Source organism: Alexandromys fortis, unplaced genomic scaffold (assembly GCF_014885135.2).
Source record: "Alexandromys fortis isolate MF-2015 unplaced genomic scaffold, M_Fortis_MF-2015_v1.1 scaffold_16, whole genome shotgun sequence".
NCBI classification, from domain to species: Eukaryota; Metazoa; Chordata; class Mammalia; order Rodentia; family Cricetidae; genus Alexandromys; species Alexandromys fortis.
In genome coordinates, this window is record NW_026067893.1 from 1916208 (window position 1) to 1940089 (window position 23882).

The following is a 23882-nucleotide window of genomic DNA, read 5'->3' on the forward strand; positions in this document are numbered from 1 at the left end:
CCTGCAGACAGATGTGTGTGTGTGTAGTATTTCAGGCACGTGAATACCAGGTGTCACGCTCTGTCTCACTCCTCAGCTCTCCCAGTCTATATGTCTCCATCCTCCCATACCCAGCTCTTCCATGGATGCTGAGTGTTTGAACTCAGATCCTCAGGCTTACCCAGCGCTGAGCCGTCTCCCGTCTCCTATCCCTGAGACGGCTTTCAGTGCTTGGTGGTTCTTTTGTGGAGCAGGCCGTATGTAATCTCTTAAAGGAGGAATCCGTTTTAATTCAAGGATAGTCCATTGGTCTGCTACCAAGGAGATAATGAGCAGTGATGACTGTTTACCTTATAGAAAGTTCTAGAAACTCAGCTGGGTACCATGCATGCATCTCTTACTAGGTGAGCAGTACCAACACTGGGGCTGTGGAGAGATTTTTAAAATTCACTTTATTTTTTAATTATGTATTTGTATGTCTTTGTGTGTGTACATCCTAGTACAGTACCCTAGGAGGCCAGAAGAGGCCACCAGGACCCCGGAACTGGGGTTTGTCACTTGTGGTCTGCAAGGCATGGGTGCTGGGGACTGAGCCCGGGTCCTCTGCTCTTAAGAGCGGTGTGCACTCAATGGCTGCAAGCGTTGCTCCAGCCCCCAAGAGATGCTGTGTCCAGGGTGGGCGGGAGGAAAAGTACTGGTGTGGTATGTAAGTTTGCTTTTGCTCCTCACCTGGTCACAGCGAAATTTTATTGTGTGAATTTAACCTTTCTTTCTCTTTTTCATTTCAGTGTGACAAAATTAGGCAAGAACGAGATGAAGCTGTTAAAAAACTGGAAGAATTTCAGAAAAGTATGTAAACATTTCTAGTGGAGTAATAATCACTTGACTTTGGGGATTGTATGAGTGGACTGAGACCAAGCTGACTGAAGGTGTCCTGATCATATCAGCAAGAGAAAAACAGACTCATTTTGGGGAAAAAAAGTGAAAGCAATGGAATAAGTATTAATAATCTATAAATGTCTTATAAAAATTTAAGCTTGTGGTAAGAAAAGTTCGCTATGGAAAAAAAAATCAAAGAAAAACAAAATTCATTTGTTACTTAGACTCCTTGAGAAAAGCCATAGTTAGTATTTTGTATTCTATCCTGTGTGGCCTTTATGAAATATGTGTTTCTATAAAAAGTACATATTTTAGATTCTGTTTTATAGCCTCCTTCTTTCAGTAAACAGTGTGTCTTTGTGTGTCAGCAGAAGTACAGGTCAGTTCTAATTGTTGTCTTTTTTTAGCCTGTAGTATATAATACACATACAAGTATATAAACGTCGTAAAGTCCTCTGCCCTTCCCTGCCTTCTAAGGGCCACCCCTTGCCACAGCTGTATTTGCTGTCTGTCATTTCATGGTATTACATTTTTGTTTATACTATATGGATCATGAAATAATATGAATAATGTAACTATAAGAAGTATTTATTGGTGCATGCTTGAGGTATCATTTGTCATATACTTGTATTTATATTTATATATATAACTGTAATCATTTTCGCTACTCTGTAGTGTATGAATGTATTGTGATATCATTTGTCATATACTTGTATTCATACACACAACTGTAATCATTTTTACTACCCTGTGTAGTGTATGAATGTGTTGTGATATCATTTGTCATATACTTGTATTCATATACACAGCTGTAATCATTTTCACTACCCTGTGTAGTGTATGAATGTATTGTGATATCATTTGTCATATACTTGTATTCATAAACACAACTGTAATCATTTTAACTACCCTGTGTAGTGTATGAATGTGTTGTGATATCATTTGTCATATACTTGTATTCATATACACAACTGTAATCATTTTAACTACCCTGTGTAGTGTATGAATGTGTTGTGATTTGCTATTATTGCACCCTGCACATTTTTGGGCAGCTCGTTGTGCAAACATTATTAGCAATTACATATAATACATTATCTATATAGTAATAAGTGCTATAACTTTGTTCTCTTGTCATCATTTCTATTTTAGGGGATGGGGTTTCGAGACAGAGTTTCTCTGTGTAACAGCCCTGGCTGTTCTGGAATTTTCTTCGTAGGCCAGGCTGCCTCGTCTGCTTGCCTCTGACTCCCGAGTGCTAGGATTAGAGGCATGTGACCACTGCCCTGCTAAATGTTTCTATCTTTTAAAGTACTATCAATAATGCGATTAGTTTCATAGGTTCGTTCAAGGAAAAGGAATTGTGCCAGGGATTTATATCGATATGGGCATATAGCTACCAAAACTTCATTGCGTATTTGTAAGTGTACTCTATCAGGGGAGATCTTATTTCCATTGTTCTAAATAGAGGATGGAGACGCAGTTGGGTCGTATAGCTCCTGCCTAGCACGTGTGAGGAGGTTTGAGTCCCAGCACTTAATCAATCACTTCCTATCAATCTATGGAAGGAGACTATAGGAGACATTGAGTGTGTCCATGACCTCCATGGGACAATGGTTTCGTGAAGAATTTTTTTATCCCCCACTCATCAAGTCGTGTATATTAATTATGTAAACTACTTACTCATCACCTAGACCTCAGTAAAGTGGTTAAGGAACGTGCCAAGAGCAGTTACCATTTTCTGGAGTTGGGAGAGATTGAAAACACTCAGACTGAGTTATATCCTCAGTGAAGCAATAGTAATTTTCTTCCAGATTTTTACTGTTATTTTCTATATGACATAAATCTGTTAATTTATCCACAAAGTCAGGACATAGATGTTCAGATCCCAAAGTGTCATATGCGAATATGTTGTGGGCAAAGAACCAGACGTTGCAAGAAAATAACCCTCTCCCTTGCAAGCTGGACCTTTCTAGATTGTTCTGCAGAGGCTCCAATGTCAGGAGACAGGTACCAACACAGTCAGCCCTCAGCAAGACATTTTACCCCTCTGAAAAATGAAACACCTGTCCGATGCAATGGTTCAACAGCCTGTTCATCTCATCGTCTCGCTACAACAAAGACCCTCACAGGGTAATCTCGTGGGTATCACTGTCTGTGGAAGACCAGAGACTAGGGCAGAAACGCCGCTTTCCTGTGAGCGGGTGGATGGCAGTTGCATTGAATTTTCTCCTTCTCTCACGTGGGGCTGATAGCATCCAAATGAATACACTTGGAAAGAGCAAGCCCATGGTATTGTGGCTAGTTAGCGTGCTTGAATTATTGATAGCGGAGTGGTGTGCTGTGTGAAGTGGCCTGGCTCAGGTTTCTTAGGCTTCAGTTTGCACAGCATGTTTTGATACAGGTAGGCGGTAGGTATTTGCCTCCTGTATTCAGCAAGAACAAAAACAACTTCCCCCACGTTGCTTTCACCTACCACGTCCCTTCAAAAGTGGCTTTTCCTCTGAAGACGCTGATCGTTCTAGGAGCAACTCAGATTAGGACCTGAAGGGATGCATTGAAATGTTAACACAATAGTCGCTATTGTTAGATGCGTTTAATTTTTACTTTTATTAAGCCTGGTTAGTTAAAGTCCGAATGGTAGGAAGTCAGAATGTGAATTCTCTAAAGATTATGTTTGTACACTAATTGTGAGTGCGTGTACACATGTGGAGGTCAGAGGTCAACCTGTGGGTGTCGGTTCTCTCGACCGTGTGGGTTCCAGGATCAAACTCAGGTCATCACGATTAGTGGCAAGTTCCTTTACCTACTGAGCCATTCTGCTGGCCCAAAAAGTGATTTCTATTTTTTCTCTCTCTCTTTTTTCGTTTTTGTTTTTTGTTTGTTTGTTTGTTTTTTGAGACAGGGTTTCTCTATAGCTTTGGAGCCTTGTCCTGGAACTCACTCTTGTAGACCAGGCTGGTCTCGTACTCACAGAGATTCACCTGCCTCTGCCTCCTGAGTGCTGGGATTAAAGGCGTGCACCGCCATCACCCAGCCAATTTCTAATTTTTTCCCTCCATTTTTCAAGGCATGGTTTCTCAGGGTTTCTTGGCTATCCTCCTATTCACTTTGTAGACCACACTGGCCTCGAACTCACAGAGATCTTCCCGCCTCTTCTTCCCAAGCACTGGGATCAGAGGCGCATGCCACCACCACCCAGCTAAATGTGAATTCTTTACTCAGTCTTAAAGAGAGAATGGGAATAGTAGAGTTTTATTTCTGGAGAGCTAAGGATGTGTCTCTGTTGGTAAAGTGCTTGCCTAGAATGCTCCAAGTTGTAGGTTTTATTCTTTGAGGCCAGGTAAAAACAAGGCTTGGTCTTGCAGGCCTGTAATCCCTACCCTCAGGGAGGCAGAGGGACTGGAAGTTCAAGGTCATTCAAGGTCATCCTTGGGTTCAGTTTGAAGCCCTTCTATTTCAAGAGCTGACCTCAAAACAAAAGAAAATTTTCTTTCTTTAAAAGTTGAATTTGAGGTAAATAGTTCATGGCTTTGAACAGACTTTGAGATTTCGAAGAGACCATTACTGATTTCTTCAGTGTGGGCTCTATTGGTCATGAGCCCATGTGGCCTTGAACAAGTTTCTGCATTAGTAAATTTGGGGTGAATTACTAAATTTGAGTGGAAAAGAAAATATACATAAAAGAGCTCATCCCTGCTGCTGATGGCACACATCTTTAATACCAACACGAAGGATGCAGAGGACAGCCTGATCTACAGAGCAAGTTCCAGGACAACCAGGGCTACAGAGAAACTCCTACTCCAAAATAAAACAAAGCAAAACAAAAACCAAAAAGGAAAGAGCTCACCCTGTGAGCTGGGATATAATAGGTGCTCAAATTGCTGCCATGGCATCCAGCCTCTGACGTCATCAGACTGCCAGGTCGATGCTCATCCCTGAACGTGGAGCTCCTGCAGCTGTACGGGTTTGCTTGGCTGCCCTGAAATGTCTGTCACGCTTACCCACCAGGTCTGCCTCCCGAGGATGCCAGGCAAGGGCTCTGCCAGGGCCCAGGCTTCCTCAGCCTGGCTTGGCTTTCCTTTCCTAGGGTAACTACAACTCTGGTCATGGCTTCATGTTGTTCTTGGCCCTCTGCCAGTTCATCCTTAGCCTGTCTCTGAGTTTCTCCACACAAAGAGGGAAGCCATGTGCCCACAGTAAAGTCCCTTCTTATGCTGTGGTGATAGACCCTGGGTTGTGTTTAAGGCTGCACATGTTTTTCTGCATGGGTTCTTCCTTGGTTCTTCTCATGTCGCGTGAGAGCTTGTCTGGGAGCCAAGCATGTTTCTCAGCTGTAGGAGACCCTGGGTTTGATCCCTGAAATTATACGAATCAGGTGTGGTGTGCAGGTCTGTCATCACCTCAGCATTTAGGAGGCAGAGGCAGCTGCATCAGAAGTTTAAGTTCATCTTTGGCTACACAGTGAGTCTGAGATCCCATCTAAAAACAAAACAAAATGGAACAACATTGACAGCAAAAGCCCCACTGCTTGTAGCAACAACAACAACAAAAATCTTTTTTAAACAATCTGGTACTGAAGAAAAGAGTATATTCAGGGCCTGTACTTCAAAGAGCCTGCAGGTTGCTCTGTTGTGGAAAGGACTTGCTGAAGCAACAAGATCTTCGGAGTTGACAGTCTCAACTATAACATGTTTTAGAAGGACCACGGAAATCTGGAGTGTCCTAGAATGGGTTTGATGGGGCCTTATCAGTCAGCGCTGCACAGGGAAAGGGTTACTTTACCCCTGGGTCCTAGTATTCTCAGATAAAATGCCAGGATTGCATCTACTCTGTAGGGATGTTTCTGAGAACTCATGGGAACACACATCCTAGGACAAGGCTAGACACAGGCCCAGTAAATGATAAGCAATTCTGTAGCAGATCCGGCATCCATCTTCAGCTCTTCAAACCAAAGGTCTACTGTGTAGGTAGTGTTGTTCAAAGTGCAAGAGAACCAGACATACATGAACCCAAATCCGTGTTTTACAGCCGGGTGTGGTGATGTATGCCTGTAATTCCGTCGCTCACAGCACAGACGAGACCGTAGCCATGACTAAGACTTGTCTGGTCTACAGAGAAAATTCTGGGACTTTATAAAAAAATCAAATAAAATCCTAATAAAGTGCATGTTCTGTAGAAGTAGGGAATTTGTTAAGTAGACCCCCAAGCCCTACAGTGTGATGTGTTCTCTAGTGCTGTATATAAGAGTGCAGTATTCTGAACTCATAGATGAAGAGACATGAACTTTGTTAATTCAACCAGAATGGTAGAAATAACAGCCAGTGTACCTTTGTTATACATGTGAGTTCCTGAGCCTTAATTTTATTGAGTTTCATTTTATTTTTGAGGTGAGGTCTCATGTATCTCACTCTGGCCTTGAACTCCTCATACGTGAGAATGACCTTGAACTTCTGGTCTTTCTACTCCGCGAGAGACAGGATTACATTGTGTGCTGTTTTCCCAAAGATGCTGGAGATGGGATCCAGGACTTCCTGTATGCTAGGAAACACTCTATCCATGGAGCTACATCCCCAGCCCTTAAAGGCTTTTCTTACGAAATTTTTCAAAGTGATAGAAAAACGAGAAGATAGCACCATGAGCCCCTCCTGTATCCACAACCCAGCGGGTACCATCTCAAGTCCTTGTTGCTCACACGTTCGCCTGACTGAGTGCATACAATGAAGCCAGTGTTAGTCTTTGTATTGCTTTAAAATTTGCTGACAATGAATAGCTTACTATGAATTTTTGTTTGCTTCGAAAGCATAACTACAGTCTTAGGGCCCCTTTCCTATCTATCTTTCTCTTTATTTTTCTTTCTTCTTCTTTTATTTATTTTTTTTTCCTGAGACAGGCTCTCACTGTGTAGTCCTAGCTGACCTGGAACATACTGTGTAGACCTGGCTGGCCTAAACTCAGAGATCAGCCTGCATCTGCCTCCTGACTGCTGGAGTTGAAGATGTCGATCACTGGTCCCTGCTGGTCTAGTTTTTCTTTATTAAACATTGTATTAAACAAAAATGGAATATCGTAGGTGAAGTGTCCGGTAGTCATAGATAAGAGAAAAGTTCCAATTATTAAATGAATAGCTAAAGATTTTTTTTAAAGGATTCTTAGAAAAGGGCAAATAAGGCCAGGCCAGATTGCTCAGTGGATGAAGGTGCCTGCCTCCAAGCCCAATGACCTGAGTTCAATTCCCGGGACCTCCATGGCAGAAGGAGAGAGCCAACTGCAGCAGGTTGTCCTCTGACCTCCACACTGCACTGTGGTTGCATTCACACAAACATATATTTAACAAAATTAAAACAAAAGGACAAAGAAATTAATACTTCAGAACTACTTCTGTTTTCTGTCATGCGGCCTGAATTTTGGATTTGGAAAGGATGCTCTCCCTTTAATAGATATAAATGGCTCTTGTTGCATATTCTCTGGACCAGGGATACAGTTGATAAACAGATCTCTGTGCTATCAGTTTGCATTGAGGGGAGTTTCTGAAACTAAAGATTGTGGCACAGTTTAAAATGTGCTGCTGCTTCCCTCCCTGGGAGAGGGATGCCCCTCCCCCGCCAGACAGAGTGTACCCGGTGTCTGAAGAAGCAAGGTAAACCACAGGACAGCGTTTTACAAAATGTTCAGAAAATACGGGCTGCTCCTCCTTGTTATGTTTTGCTAGGCCTAAGCCTCTCGACTGCAGAATGATTTTTTTCCTTACTTTCATGAGCAAGAATGTTATTGAATAAAAAGTCAAATTCCTATGAAAAATGCAGAGTGTTTATGTTTTTGTTATGAGACTAGAAATACCAGATTGTGGCAGGAGATGTCAAGTAGTTAAGGCTAAAAAAATTCAAAGTAATATTTGATGTTGTAAAAATTGTATAGGTTTCTTTTCTCTTTCCTTCACATTTTTTGAAGAACCTACCTTGTAAACATAGTGATAAAATGCCAGGAATATTAGGATTTTAAGGAAATAATAGAGCCTATTATTTAAACTACAATATAAAAGGCAATTACATTGATGAAGAGCTACATGGGCTTTGTGTGTATGAATAAACTTGGCCCGTGTTCAGCTTCTATTTGTTTCTCTGGTATAAACACATATTGTGTGTGATTCCAGTTTAATGGGGACCCGTTTGTATGCCAAGCAGCTGCATTTTAGGACCTATTGCGTGATTTCATAGCTCTCTGGAAATTGGTTCTATTCAGGACAGGAGATAGAAGAGGACAAGGGGGGGTGGTGTGAGGGGGGGGAGCTTCAACACACAATCATTTCTTTTCAATTGGAGCCAGAAAGGTTGATGGCAACATGACCATTGTGTTATAATGATAAGACCACTAAGGCCTCTGTACCTCTCATCACGGCTTTCACTCCAGAGCAGATACAATTTAATTCACTGCTCCGTCAGCAATGCTGACACCATTATGCCGTCTGTCTCCACAGTTATAATCACTGTCCTCTGAGAAATGCGGCTGAAATGATCTTGAGCAGTCAAAGAAACTCTCAATTAAGGCTGCCACTTCCAATGTGTCAGATTGTGTCTTATGCACTTGGTACAATTTTCACCTCCAATCCTGTTTATTTACAATGTCTACCAGTAATTACGCTTAACGTGTCATTTAGTGAGGGGGGCCCCTGCCAAGCCGATTGTTGGGTGCTGCAGCACCATTGAGTGGGAGTTTCTCGAAGTCAATGCCATCAGCAGCTTTTAGGCCCCGATGGGATGCGGTAGTCGCGTTGATAATGCAAGTATCGCGCTCATCAAGTCATAATTAGATGCCACTCAAATGTGCCACTTGTAATAACAGTGTTGATTCATGTTTTTCTCGGTGACTGCAACTACTAATTAGTTAAGTGGTTTTTGGTTGGCCCGCATTTGCAACAGATTATTACCCCTGAAAAAATGTCAAGGTTAGAGATGTTTCTGGCCATTTAGTTCTGCTTTATGAATTTGAATATTAACATAATAAGAACTTTGGACAGACTTAGGAAGTAATACATTTTTTTTGTATTTAATTTAGAAAGAAAAAATTTTCCCCCTGAGTTTAATCATAATTGCAGGTTAATTAAGCTTAAATGAAGCGAAAGTAATCTGTCTTTGTGTTAGATGAGCCCAGGGCTCTTTGCTAACTTTGTTGGGTTTCACATTTGGGTGTCCTTTAATTTTTTTTTCTCCTTATGCCAAACAAATGGAAGTCAGTCTACATATGTAGAGTTAGGGTTGAGATTCTGAGATTTTTTTTTTCTTCTGACTAGAAATGTGGGTGGGAAAATTCACATCTTTTTTCTTGCTTAATATTCAAAATATCATTCCAGGTCTGAATTAACATGCCTTTAAATCTCAATTTGCATAAAGCAGCAACCCAAAAAATCTAAAGATTAAAATAAATTTCAAGTGTTGGCAAAATACCAAGTAAAATTTGATTTTTCTTCTTCTCCTAATGGTACTTTATTTTGCGATAAAAAAATTTATAAGTACCTGTTTTCTCATCACATGACTGATAAGTGTTGGCACTACACTTTTCTGACCTGTAGTTTTTGTCATTATTGAAGATGAACATCACAACACTTAGCTAGTCATCCACGTTACTAAGCAGCTCATTTTTCATATTAGACCCACAAGTTATGTCTAGACTGATCAAAAGCTACCCTAGTGTCACTTTTTATTTATGGGAGCTTCTTTTGTTTACTTGAGTATATGTTTATTGCCATGGAAACAGCAGCATAAGAAACAAACACTTTAGGGGCAGGAGAGCCAGCTCAATCAAGGTAACACGCTTGCTGGGCAAGCACGAGGACCCACGTTTGATCTCCAGCACCCCACAAAAAGCCAGGTGTGGTGGTATGTGCCTGTAATCTCACCGCTGGGGAGACAGCGACAAGGATCTCCCCTCCATTCACCAGCCAGAGAACCTCACTCAATCAGCAAGCCCCAGGCCAGTGGGACACCCTGCACACCCTGCTTTATGAAAACAGGGTGGATAACGTTTGAGGAATGAATCCTAAAATTGGCCTGTGGCTTTCACATGCATGTGTACAGGCATGTATGCACACGTGTGCATATACACATATATACACACAGATGAGAGAGACAGACATTCAGATGTCTGTCTTTTAGAGACAAAGTCTTATAAAATTTTACGTATGTAATAGTTGAAGTTTGTACTTTGTGTGTTTTTCTTTCTACATACATACATTAGATGAGATTTAGTCAAAGGCGGCTTCTGAGGAACTTTTAATCATGGCCAAAGGTCTAGCTTTGGGAAGAATTGAAGCATTCTTGGTCATGGGGCAGTGTGTGGGCTTCTGGAATAGTTGACTAATCTTTGAATGCTGAGCCTCTTTTTCCTCTTCATTCCTAGTTTCTCACATGGTCATAGAGGAAGTGAATTTCATGCAGAACCATCTTGAGATAGAGAAGACGTGTCGGGAGAGTGCTGAAGCCTTGGCAACAAAGGTGAGCTGTGTAGGCCAGAGTTGCGCTTGTTGGTCTTCTAACGAGCTGGTCTCTCCTGCTCTGTTTCTAATTCTCTGCCCACTCATGTGCTCTGAGAGGGAGGCGTAAAGTCCCAGATCCTGCAGCATGATTCTGTAAGCATCTGCCTGCATAGAAGCCCTTTTCTGATTATAAAAGCAGACTCTGTGTGTGTTTGTGTATGTGTTGTGTGTATGTGGGTGCTTGTGAGTGTATGTTTTATGTGTGTGCTTGTGTGTGTGTCTGTGTGCGGATGTTTGTGTCTGTAGTGTGGGTGGGTGCTTGTGTGTGTTGTGTGTGGGGGTGCTTGTATGTGTGTTGTGTGTGTGTTTGTGTGTGGGGTGCTTGTGTGTGTTTTGTATGTGTGTGTGCGTGTGTGTATGGGTACGTGTGTGTTGTGTGTTTATGTGGAGGGGTGCTTGTGTGTATGTGTGTGTGTGTTTTGTGTGTGTGTGTGTGTGTTCTCAGCACTGTGCCCATCTGACCTGGGAGGAGCAGTCCATGGGGCAGACTGCTAGGCTAGCCTTTCCCACCGCCTAGCCGTGTGGTTACACTGCTGCACGGACCTGGTGCTGCACACACAGCTCTGGGCATTTTCTGCTGGAGTCTGATGAGAGAGTCAGCCTGAGCCTTCCATTTCAGGTGGTTATTTGTGAAAGCAGAGGGAGGGCATGTGGAAGGTGACCTCCATTGCGCCACTGATTGCCTCTGGCTGATGATTTTACCAAGTGTGTAATTTTCTATATTCTGTCTCATCAGAATTACATTATTATTAAAGAATGTTTTTATCTCTGTCTTATGTATTTTGGGTAAAAAGCGTCCATCAGAAAATGGATTACAGCAATTTCCAACCAAATTTCATTAGTGATGCTGGTTGTGTCCCCCACCCCCCACTCCCATACCACTCACCTCCGAAGAAATACTTTGGATGTGACTGAAATCCTGCTACCGATAGATAAATAAATAAATAAATGTATCTAATTTGTATGCATTAGCAGTGTGCTTGCTAACGGTATCTGCTTAGTTGTTTGCATAGTGACCTGTACTAGGATTCATAAGATACTGAATCAGAGTGTAACGAGGACCATGAATCTCCCTGTGCAACTTCTTTCCTGGTACTGGTCTAATGCATGCATAGCATTACGGGTCGCTGCTTTGAAACACGGATAGAATGGGCACGCTTACATTGCTTTCAATCTCCCTAGCACTTCAGTCCCTGATCCTGGGTGCTCTTTTCATTCCTGTACTGCTTCTGGGATGAGCAGAGACACAGTGTATTTGGACGAGGTTGATTTCCCCGAATCTTCTCCATGCCCAAGGGTGTCTCTGTGTTACATACATCCAGATGAGTATACCCCTGCCTCTTAGGACTGGCAGGGCGTATGGAAAGCAATGGCTTCGGGTCAGCATGAGCACACTTGTCTCATTTCTAGGTGCATCATTTGGGGCATATGAGACTCTGAGCAGGCTAGCTCTGCTCTCTGGTCATCCCTTCTGGGTGACAAGGTGGACAGAGGTTACAACATTTACGGTGTAACTTCTTCAAGATGCTCTGAAATTGTTGGTCCAAACATAGCCTTCTTTAAACATTATTTTATCCCTTTTGTATTCTGTGTGTTTGCATATGTGTCAATGTGATGATGTCTGTGTATATGCTTATATAGGTATGTGTGTATATGTGTGTGTGTGTACACGTGTGGGTGCAGGTATGCCTGTGCACATGTGTCTGTAACCCAGGGGTCAACTTTGAGCATTACAGCATTTCCCTCTGTCACTTTTGGTCTCTCACTGAACCTGGATCTGTTTGAGCTGCGCTGGCTGGCCTGCAAGTCCTCCACCTGCGTGTCTCTACCTCGCCAGCACTGGAGTCAGTCACGTTCCACTCTACCCGCTGTGTTACACATGTGCTGAGGACCAGAACTCCATTTTTTATGCGTTTACTGCTAGCACTTTGCCCAACAGCCCGTCCGTCTTCCCAGCAAGCCTCTTGTTTTAACAAGTGACTTTGGTGAGAGGCTTCATCCCTGTGAGCTGTAATTGTCTTTCTTCAATCGCCAGGGCTTTCTTAGGACTGTTCCATGGCGAGATGTGGTGTAGGCATTAGTGGGTTGCAAAGCCGCCAGGTGATGGGTGGTTTATGTCTGCTCATCCGTCACTGTGCTCTCTGTCCCTAAGCCTCGTCTTATAATGGGCCCCTTAGTGCACGACATTCTGATCCATAAGAAGTCTTTTCTAAAGTAGACACGTAGTTTGTTTTTGAGGATCTGTGATGAACTCTTGGGACCTGAAGAAAGAAAGTTAAAAATGGATGTGATGACTCAGTGGTTAAGAGTGTGCTGCTCCTCCAGAGGACCCAAGTTCAATTCCCAGCACCCATATAGGCAGTTCATATAGAATCCCAGCTGCGGGGGATTTATGGGAACACGTGTTCTCTGCAATACCCTCTAGATACATACACACAAAATTTAAAAAGAATAAATAAAAAGAAAAGTTTTTGTTGCTGTTGTTGCTTTTTCTTTAATTTTTTTTCTCAAGAAAGGGTTTGTCTGTGTAGTCCTGGCTGTCCTGGAACTCACTCTGTAGACCAGGCTCGCCTTGAACTCACAAAGATCCACTTGCCTCCACCTCCCGAGTACCGGGATTAAAGGTGTGCACCACCACCTGGCCAAATGGGACATTCTTATGGTACAATTTGACCTCGTCAATCTCTTACAAGTGTGGCTCCTCTGTTTTGCTAAGGTATGCAGGCGACGTTGGTAAGTTACCGTGTATTTGAAGCCGTCTGACCCACATCTATTTAGTTACCCCTTCTTTGTGCACTGTGCCCAGTGTAACCACTGTGTAAACTTCTATAAAGTAGCGAGTTCAGCAAGTGTAGGGTGAAGGCAGGTTTACTTTTGCCTTGGGATTTAGAGAATTTCAAATGAGTACACAGGATCACTTCTACAACCAGACCAAGGATGACGCTGGGATCTGTTCCCTAAAATGCATGGATCTGGACTCCTCAAATGTCTATGTATAATCCCTGAGATTTCATTTGTTTAAATCTTGTATTTTTCTTTCAAAGGATGAGAGTGGTCTGGGGCTCTGGGCTCCCTGCCTCTCTCTGCGTATTGCTTGCTTTATGATTTTACTGCAGGATCCCTTCTACCCTCAGTCCTGTAGTGGAGGGTGGCTGGCGTCACCTCTCATGGTCAGACATACAGAAACTCTTTTTCTTTTTTCTCCAGTATCATATTTCTAGAGAAAAGATCTGATTGGCTAACTGTGGGTTGTGTGTACTACTTCTGGTTTATTAGCTGTGGCCAATGACATTGTCTTCCCACAGAAACTGGATGAACATAAAGGAAGGGGAGCTGGGAAAACAGACCTGTATTCAATATTCTCAGCACAACATCAAATAGGAAATTTGCTTGAAATAAAGTGATTTATATTAAGACTATTAGGAGCTAGAAATTCTGGTACTTTATCTAAATTCCTTATGTTTCTTTCTTCTTCATTTGTGTGTGTGTGTGTGAGTGTGGTGTTCTATGAGTGTGGCTATATTCACGCCATAGCCTGCATGTGTGTGTGTGCATGTGTGTGTGTGTTCTTTGAACGTGGCTGTACTCATGCCATAGCCTGCATGTGTAGTGTATATGTGTGTGTGTTTGTGTATGTGTGTGTTCTATGAACGTGGTTGTACTCACGCCATAGCATGCATGTGTGTGCGTGTACATGTGTGTATGTGTTCTATGAACATGGCTGTACTCACGCCATAGCCTGTGTGTGTGTATGTGCTCTATGAACGTGGTTGTACTCACACCATAGCATGCATGTGTGTGCATGTACATGTGTGTGTATGTGTTCTATGAACATGGCTGTACTCACGCTATAGCCTGCATGTGTGTGTGTGTGTGCGCGTGTACATGTGTGTGTATGTGTTCTATGAACGTGGCTGTACTCACGCCATAGCCTGCATGTGTATTTCAGAGGACAACTTTCGGGCACTGGTTCCCTTTGTTTTTATCGTGAATTCTGGGGATGAACTGTAAAGGCCAGAAATGGCTATCCGACCCCTGCAGCTGGGTACAGGTTCTCAGGTTTAAGAACTTTTACCCCCGACTTTCTCCAGCCCCCTTTGTATTTCTTAATGTTTAAAACCAGCATTTCCACTCACTGCTGCTGTAATCCAGGAATGAGACCTCACTTAAAGGAATAAACTTAATATTAAAACATGTAAGTAATTTATCTATTGACTGAATTTACCCGTTACATCCTATGTGAATGTCAATGCATGTGTAGCACAAAAAACACACTTAGTTCATTTATTGTTTACAAATCCAAGATACTCATTTGATGACTGGTAAAATCACCAATCTTTTCTATTTCCTTTTTTAGCTAAACAAAGAGAATAAAACACTGAAAAGAATCAGCATGCTATACATGGCCAAGCTGGGACCAGATGTGATAACAGAGGAGATCAACATTGACGATGACGACCCTGCCACCGACACGGACGGTGCAGTCGAGACTTGTGTATCGGTTCAGTGCCAGAAACAAATCAAAGGTGGGATTCCGCTGTTCCTGCTGCGACAGGGCTTCAGGTCTCTGACGGCACAGCAGACTCTCAGGAGGAGTTTTGAAAACACATGGGGCTGGGGAGATGGCTCAGTGGGTCAGAGCACTTGCTAAGCAAGCATGAGGAGCCAAGTTCAAATTCCCAGCATCCACGTAAGAGCCTACATAGATGTACATGTCTGTAATACCAGAACTGGGAGGTGTGGCCACAGGAGGATAACTGGGACTTGCTAGCCAGCCAGTCTGGCTAGGATAGCAGTGAGCTGCAGGCTTCCAGGCTTGACACAGGCCCTGTTTGGGAGGGATGAGGCCTAGAATGAGAGGGCAGGACAAACGTGACTTCCTCTTTGGCCTTTATACACGCATGAGCACACATACATCGTGCACATACCCTGGAAGAATTTTTCAGAGTACTGTTGGCTGGGTCCTACACCAAAACTTCTGACTTAATTAGCCAGGGAAGCCAGGAGAGCTGAGTAAGAGTGTTGTTCCTCTCTTGCTTGGTGGGTTGCTTTCATGTTTGGAATGAGGCACCCTCAAGTGTGGCCTGGCTGGAAATGGGAGTCTCTGTAACTTTAAGAACTTGAATCATGGCTTCATTTTCATTTTTAAGATTTATTTTATATGTATGAGTTTTTCACCCGCATGTATGTGTGTGCGGTGTTATGACACACTGTGGTTGAAGCTTTCTCTCACTTTGCCGGTGGTATAGCCAGGAATATGGCGAGAGTGTATCATGTGTAAAGGGCAAAATTCAATGCCCAGCACCGAAGTGTGTGAGTGTGTGTGTGTGTGTGTGAGAGAGAGAGAGAGAGAGAGAGAGAGAGAGAGAGAGAGAGAGAGAGAGAGGGGTATTTGGGTCTCTGTTGTAATCATGGAAAGAGATCTTTTGTTAAGATGCTGGAAAACAGGTGCCCAATTCAATAGCTAACATGTGGCTCAGTACATGTTCAGAAGTTGGACTTATTATTTTGCAGGGAGACAGAATTTCAGATGGAAGTGTAAGGAGGAGAGGATGCTCCCTGACTTCACTGGGCTCCTCAACTTCTTACATTAAGATGAAATAGGGTGCAGTGGTTGGGAGGGGGTGTCAAGGCCTCCCTCTGTCCATTGTTCTCCCTTCTGAGTCTTGGACAATATGGCCTCATGTTCTTCTTCTGGAATTAGTCAGCTGCAACCAACCTCAGCTCAAACAGGTTGGAAGGTGGCCAACCTATGCCCTGAGCTGTACCTGCTTTCTGCATGTGTGTTAGCGTGTGTATACTTGTAGTCACATACATGAGTGTGCACACACATATGCACACAATAGAAAGGAAAATGGAATTATGGATGGTAGGAAAAAGAGCGGAACTGGAAATATTATTTTAAATGAGGTAACTAAGGCTCGAAAAGACAAGTGCCATGCATTCTGTCTTGTTTGTAGATTCTAGCATCTCATTCTCTCTTTGTGTGTTTGTAAGGAGATAAAGGTAAGAAGGTGGCATGAAGTTAGACAGAGATTCATGATGGGGAAAAATGGTGTCTTAAGCAGTGAGGATGCTGAAAGACTTAAGGGGAGCCCTGGGGGCTGAAGGGAACAGTGGGGAGTAGAGAGGCATGTGTTGGGGTGGAGAATGAATCAAAACAAAAGATGAACGAAAATGCCACAAGGAAGCCTGTTACTTTGCCAATTAAAAAGCAAAATGAAGTTTATTTTAAATGTCCTTCCTTTAAAATGGCAGAACTCCGAGATCAAATTGTGTCTGTCCAAGAAGAAAAGAAGGTGCTAGCCATTGAGCTGGAAAATCTCAAGAGCAAACTTGTGGAGGCGATGGAGGAAGTAGGTACCTCAGGCCTGGGAGGCAAGTCCTTGGTTTTTGAACTGACAGCAGCTTCGGGGTTGCCTAAGTTACAGACTTGCTCCTGAGAGATAACTTTTGATACTGGCGCATGGGTTTGTCAGCTTTCCTTCCCTCCCCTCTTTCAGTCATTCAGACCATGAACACGCATCACCCCCTAGCTCAGCCAATCAGACTGCAAGGCAGCCCTGGTGTGCAGGGTCACGTGTTGTCGCCCACTCTGTCTTGTGAGAGGCAGGTTTGTAGAAAGGTGACTCCTATCTCAGGTCACAGAGGCTGTTGCCCTGGGGAAGAAAGCCAAGGGTAGAGAGTTCAGTGGACAGACAGCTTAGTGTGGGCGGGCCCCTGCTGTGCATCCTTGCTGTAGAACAGAAACAGCTAGAGGAGAGTCTAGGGTGATTTGGGAGAACCTTGTTATCTTGCTTTTTATTTTGCTTTTATCTGCGCACAAGCAGAGGGCTACTCAATTACTCAATCTTATCTGTAATGAGGCTTCAAGGACCTGCCTTCACAACCTTGATTTAACAGGAGTCCTTGGACCTCTGACTCTGTAGTCCTGAGTTTCCCAACCAGCATCTGCCAGCCTTGTGGCAGCCCCAGGTGTCTTGAGTGGCCCGTGAGTGAGCAGTCTCACCTGGTTGGCTCCCTTACTGCACACACTGTCAGCTCCCTGAGGACTTTCACACACAAAGGCTGGGCAGCCATGCCCTCCAGCCTCCCTACTCAAACTGTTCTTGCTTTGTTTCACCCGAACAGAGTAATAATGGGGAAAGGAGGGCAATCTTAGGAGGGATTTCCCTGTTGGACATTGTATGCCAGTTACTAATGCCAACCAAAACAAAAAATGGATTTATATGAAGAGAAACCAGTTCTTGAGCTTTCTGGAGGTGCTGATGGACCGAGGCTGTGGTGGGTGTCTGTACTATATTTTGCTTCTTGAGTGTGTAACTACAGGAGAGGAGAAGGGAACACAGTTACCATCAGCCTGGCTCCCTAGGGGTGTTGACGTCTCGAAAGCATCCAGGAGAAGACAGTGATCTTGTACACATCAGCTCAGCTTAGCTTACAGCCCGCCAGCACAGTCCCGGTCAAATGCGGGGACCACCCTGCAGCAGCCTCTTCAATCCCGAAGCAGCTGGTGTTCTGAACATGGTGTTTATCATTCCAGAGTGTGTTCTTACCTGCTTAGCGCAGTACAGGGTATTCTGAGGGGTTTTACAACTGGTAAGTATGCCCGCCTTTTAAAATTCAGCACAATGCCTCGGAGATGTATGCATCCTGATCTGGGTGGCTTTGCACTACAAACAAACAAAACTGCTATTGGTAGGGCTTTTCTACTAACCAGTTATTTCAGAAATTTAAGTTTGGGAGAGAATATCACAGATAGGTCAAAAGTCATCAAAGTTTAAAGCTATCTTTTAAAAAAATAGTTTAATATGTGCTATCTTTAAACATAAAATCGAAGTCCAAACTGAACCTGAAGTTGAATACTTGCTGACCTGCTAAATGATAGGCGTGTTTTGTGGGTGATTACGACTTGGATTTCTGTGTTAAAAGTATGAGTGGGTAACACTGAATGGACAGAGCACTGTCCTGTGCAGGGAGCCCCCCATGACAGATTGAATATTTAAATGAGCTGTGCTCAGGTGTGGCTGGAAGTTCTACAGAAGAGTTGGCTTTAATGCTCTTGGTAGAGGAGCTGATGGGCGTTGCCACTTAATCGCAGAAGTTCATATTGAGAGCAGAACAGCTATTTGGGGGTCCCGTGTAGCCGTATGTCTTATTTACAACTTTGGGTGTTTCTTCTTCTCCACATGTTTTATCTGTAGGTAAATAAAGTTAAGCAAGAAAAGGCCGCCTTAAATTCAGAAGTTCTTGAGCAGAGGAAAGTCCTAGAAAAATGCAACAGAGGTATGTCTTCTCGGTCTTCATTTTTTTTTTTCAATATATTTTGCTTACGTACATCTGGTGCTTCCTTACACCTGTGCCTAGAGTGGTTTTTCTTAGGTTGTGTTTTGCTTTTGAAACTTCAAACCTATGCACTGCTATCCTGTGTGTATTGTGGGACCATAACCCTTTTTGCTTACCCCCTTAGCCTTGACAGGATTTATAGCTACTCAGTAAATCTGACTCTAGGGGAGATTCAGAAAGCTGACACATGAAAGCATTTTAAATTAGTGGATATAAAAAACAGGCCAGTGGGAAAATTAGCATCAATATTAATATACCAGTAAGGTGTGGTGGCATGCACCCTAAATCCCAGCACTGTGGAGGCAGAGGCAAGTGGATCTCTGTGATTTTGAGGACAGGCTAGTCTACAGAGTGAGTTCCAGGCCAGACAGGGGTGCATATTGAGACTTTTTAAAATAGATTGGCATGCTAAGTGTCTCCTTTCTCTGGGGTCTCACATAATCCCTCTTTGTTTCTAAAATATGACTCCAAACTTCTAGTGGCCAGCACAGCAAGGAATTCATAACCATTTAGATGAGTTCCATAAACACAAATGACCCGGCTACTTCTAAAGAAAATGCCATGCTATTTGGTCAGCATCTCATTCTTCTTGTCAAACATGGCATGAGCCTCGTGGGTACCGCTTCTTACCTTACAGTTTAGTGCAGGCAATGTGGAAGCCATTCTGGTCGGGAGGACTGTGAGGGCTGAATCAGTCCATTTCTGTTGCTATCATGTATTGCACAATGCAGGAAACTTGAAAATGAATATAGGCTCCCAGCTTCAGCTCTTACCCAGGAATATGACCTCACCATCTGCTTGGCTCTGGGAAGGCCCCCTTGATGGGGTCACACTGCAGTGATGGCGTCACCATCACGGCGGGAGTGTGAGATGTGAGGGAGTGATCAGTTGGCAAGAGAGGAACCGTACTGGTCTGTACTTTTCATTGGTACCCAGTCTAGTGAGAACCTACTTCTCACGGGACAAGGCAGCCCCTGCATAACCTTACCTGGCAGTAAGCCCTCCCTTAAGATCCCCCCACCTCTTCACCCTAACATGCTGGGGACCAGGCTTGCACTTGTGCATCTCCAGCAGAAATACCACATCCAAACAACAACAGAGGACTGATATGTTCTGGCCTGTCCCCAAGACACTCGGTTTCCTACTTCCGAAGACAGGACACGGACAGGACTTTCTACACTGTCCCTGCTGCTGGCTCTCATCCTTTGTGTTGCTTATCAGCTAGAGTTTCTGAAGAAAAGGCCTGGCAGCTAAGCATGGGAGACGGATAAGATGGTCCTACTTCAGCGTGTACAACTCGCATTCTCCATGTGCTGGGCAGAAACAGGAATTCACCACGTGGCTCTTGCCTTCAGGAAGCCCCCTGTCTAGAAGGAAACGAGGATACGTGAACATGCCACCGGGATCCGACTAGCTCCTTTCAGAATCCAAGTCAAAGGGACCTAGACACGGGAAAATTAACTTTCTATTATAACGTTCTGGACAGAAGAAGAGAGGCGATCGTCCTGCCCAGGGCTTCAGATACTCGTAGTCTTCATTGTTCTCTTTGTGAAATTTCTCTTTTTAAAATAGGTTTGGAAGTCATTTAGTCCTTAGGGACCTATAATTCCCGGCACAAACCGCCACTTACATTACTTTCCTTGAGTTAGCCTATTCTGCTTCTGTCTGAGGAGGCAGTAGTTTACGCAGAACAGAGTTTGAAATTCTATGTCATTACACAGCAAACCCATCCTTAGTCAGTTAGGATTGAAGTGCCCAGTGGAACAGAGTGTGAAAGCAGCCATTAAGAGTGTCTTGGCGGGAGTTTATTGATATGACTCAGCTCAGAGCGAGGCTCCTCGGCGGCGGTCTGCCTGCATTGTGCCGAGTTCCTAATTGCGTCAGGGTCCCAGCACCTGCCCACGTCGTTATTTAACAAAGTAGGCCACATAATGTCGAGAGCAGCAAAGATTTCGTGCTGCGTGTATTTGACAGGACCTTTTCTACAGTAACTCTTTTGTATGTGTGTGCACTGACTAGCGTCTCACACGTCTGTTGACCCGTCATGTGTGCCCTGCGAAATGCCTGTGATGGGCTTCTTGTCTTTGGTCTTTAAAAGGCAGAAATGAGGGGGCTGAGAGATGACTCAGTGGCCAAGAGCACTTTTGTCTTCTTGCAGAGGGCCAGGTTTCAGTCCCCAGCACCCCCATGGTGACTCACAATCACCAGTTACTCCAGTTCCAGGGGACCTGATACCTTCTGACCTCAGTGGTAACAAGCAGGCAACACATTTACATGCATAAGATAAAATTTAAATAACCAGAAATGTAACCATTTTGCACCAACTTTCACAGTTGGATTATTTGAAAATATACATCTTTCCTGAGATTTGCTTTCACTGTACGATTTTGATGATGGAGTAACATTGCTTGTGCTGTATTTTACCAATCCTTTGCTATTTCCACAGTAGTTCCAAGAACATGCTTGCAACCACAGGTTTGTCCTCCTGACTTGCTCTTTTAGGATGCACTTTAGTTGCTGAGTCTAGGGGTCTGAATGGTTTTTCCAGTAGATTTTCCAGTCCCATTTCTAAACCCCCCATAAGACTCCTCCCTGCACCAGCCAGGGATAGATGAGGTCATCCATGTGTCTTGTGAAGAATCTTTTCCTCACACACCACTGGTCATTTGCACAGCCTGTTGTCTCTGCTCTTCTTGTCTGCTTAAGTGTCCATGCTGGCCGTCGAAGAGTATGAGGAGCTGCAGGTGAACCTGGAGTTGGAGAAAGACCTTCGCAAGAAAGCGGAATCGTTTGCACAAGAGGTAAGTGTGCTGTGGAAACCGGGCAACTTACAGAATGCCCACAGGCAATCAGGTGTGCTGCAGAAACCGGGCGACTTTACAGAATGCCTATGGGCAACAGAGTTGAGCCAGTCAGATAAGGAGGTGATAAGTCCCAGTGTTCATAGCACAGATGACTCCTTTACATGGTTATTGTATAATTTGTTGGGACCTAGAAAAGAGCCATTTGACACTTTGCACCACAGATGACGAATGTTTAAGGAGGTGGAGCTGTGTTGACTTAGATCTAAGTATTATAGCTTATATACATACATCGGATTTCCCTGGGGTACCCCATGAATATGTGCAATCATCATGAGTCAACTGAAAGTTTTAGAAAACGTTTGACTAGAACTTAGCGACTGTAATTGAGTAGGTGGAAGCTGCATCGTGGCATTAGGTGTTCAACGCGGGTTGAGAGTCTGCCATGTCTGTCACTGCACGTAACCTCAGCTGTCCTCACCCTCTCAGGCTGCGCTTCCACCGTCTGTAGAATAGATGTCCGTGTAAAGGAACACAGGAGATTTTAGAATGCCATGAGAAGTGTTTGCGCATGCATGCGCACAGAGCGTAGGGATCAATATCAGGGATCTTCCTCAGTCCATGTCCACCTTGGTTCTCGAGACAGGACCTCCGACTGGTTTGGAGCGTGCTCGTGTGGTAGACCAGCTGGCCAACGAGTCCCAGGAACCCACTTGTCACTGCTCATCCAGCGCTGGGATTTGAGCATGTGCCTTTGCTCAGCAAACTCAATTCTTCATACTTGCTCAGCAAACACTTTACAAACTGAGATATTCCCCACCCCACCAAAACAGAATAATTTTTAAAAGCACCACAGACAGAGCGCCGTGCAGTGAAAGAATTTCCACGGAGAGACCTGTAACGTGGTGACAGGCAGCGTGCGCAGAATGTCTACACAGCTCAGATAGCCTTGAGAATCCGGCTGTGTCTCAGTGTCGGCTCGGGCGACAGTGTCACGGTATCTGCCTTTCTCTCCTGGCCATCGCCGGGTGCTCTCATTATGTGAGCAGACTCTCCGCTAATGGAACGTGGCCATGTTGTACACCTATTATCTCAGCCACTGGCCAGTGCAATGATTTCCCGCTCGGGTTAGAGATGAGCGCTGAGTTCTCTGGTTCCACCTGACATTGCTGACTGGCCAGCTTCGGGTATTCCGTGGCTCTGGAGCTGGTTTCCAGGGCAATGACCTGCCACCAGGTAGCTGAACTCAAAGATTGACCTTCCATCAGCAAGATCTCTGTTTCTATTGGAATTTTGGGCCTCAGGGTAAAGAACCGTGTGTTGAGGGAGGCAGTTAAGGAGCTGAAAGTCATCCCAGGAAGAGGTAACCTAGATGGAGAAAGAAGACAGGATGTTGGGAGAAGGACATTTGAAAGTCAGATTTTGTTTCTGTGTAGGATTTTTTTTTTTTTTTTTTTGCTTTGTTTTGCTTTGTTCAGGTTTTTGTTCCTAAACATAGCTGGGCTAACACTGACCTCCATAGAACGTTTAATCTAGGTTCATCTGACTTGAAATACTGTGACTCATTTTATTCAGAGTTTGAAAGCTAGATGAATATTGTTCTCTGTTGACCTGTAAGAAAGAAAAAAGAATTGAAGTGTGTCAGAGCCCTCTGGAACAAAAGCCGCGTGGCTATAAATGAAGCAGGTAAACCGACAGTTGGGGAGGGCAGGTAGGGACAATTGGAGAGCTGGGCTGTGAAGCTGAAAAGGCTCACTGAGTATGACCCGAACGGCAGGGTCTAACTAAGACATTTTCAGTTTTCTACTTGTTTTTTGTACGATAATGTTACAGTGCAAAACAGCTCAAAGAAAATCTTAGAGGCTTCATGGTAGCAGAAAAGACAGGAGAAGGGAGATTCTGGTAGGAAAGCCTGCAAGCGAATGATTCCCACAGGTTCTGGTGGACCTGGAGCCCAAACAGTATGGGGCAGTACAGGCTCGGTGCTGAGCTAACACGGGGAGGGGAGCGGGCCTGGGAGGCTTCTGTGACCGGCAACTTGAATAGGTGTAGCAGCGCCTGGTGTCTAGATTTAAATTCCATCGGGGCAAGAAGGGACTCTCAGGCTTTGGACACATGGCCACTGCCAACGGCGTGAGGCTTGTTTCACAGGAGGGCCCCACTGGGCATGTTCTAGGGGTTGCGCCCAGCACCACGTTGGTACTGTATAACAACTGCATGTTGGAGAAGAAACTGAGGAGTGTATTGTCCACGGTCTTAAAAGTAAACATCCAAGTTTATTTGCTTATGTATTTAATTGCAAAAACAATTTGTGTGCTTTAAAAAAAATTGCAGCCACTTCTGAAATA

The 23882-nt window shown here is 44.0% G+C and overlaps 1 protein-coding gene across 1 annotated transcript in view; it reads left to right on the top strand.

Moving 5' to 3' along the window:
* Window positions 1-23882, top strand: part of Shtn1 (shootin 1) — a 98942-nt gene that overhangs the window by 23954 nt on the left and 51106 nt on the right. Inside the window, exons 3-8 of the mRNA XM_050149154.1 lie at window positions 768-828; window positions 10252-10346; window positions 14745-14913; window positions 16646-16743; window positions 18592-18673; window positions 21440-21534. Of these exons, the coding sequence (XP_050005111.1) occupies window positions 768-828; window positions 10252-10346; window positions 14745-14913; window positions 16646-16743; window positions 18592-18673; window positions 21440-21534 (600 nt within the window). The remainder of the gene's footprint in view (window positions 1-767; window positions 829-10251; window positions 10347-14744; window positions 14914-16645; window positions 16744-18591; window positions 18674-21439; window positions 21535-23882) is intronic.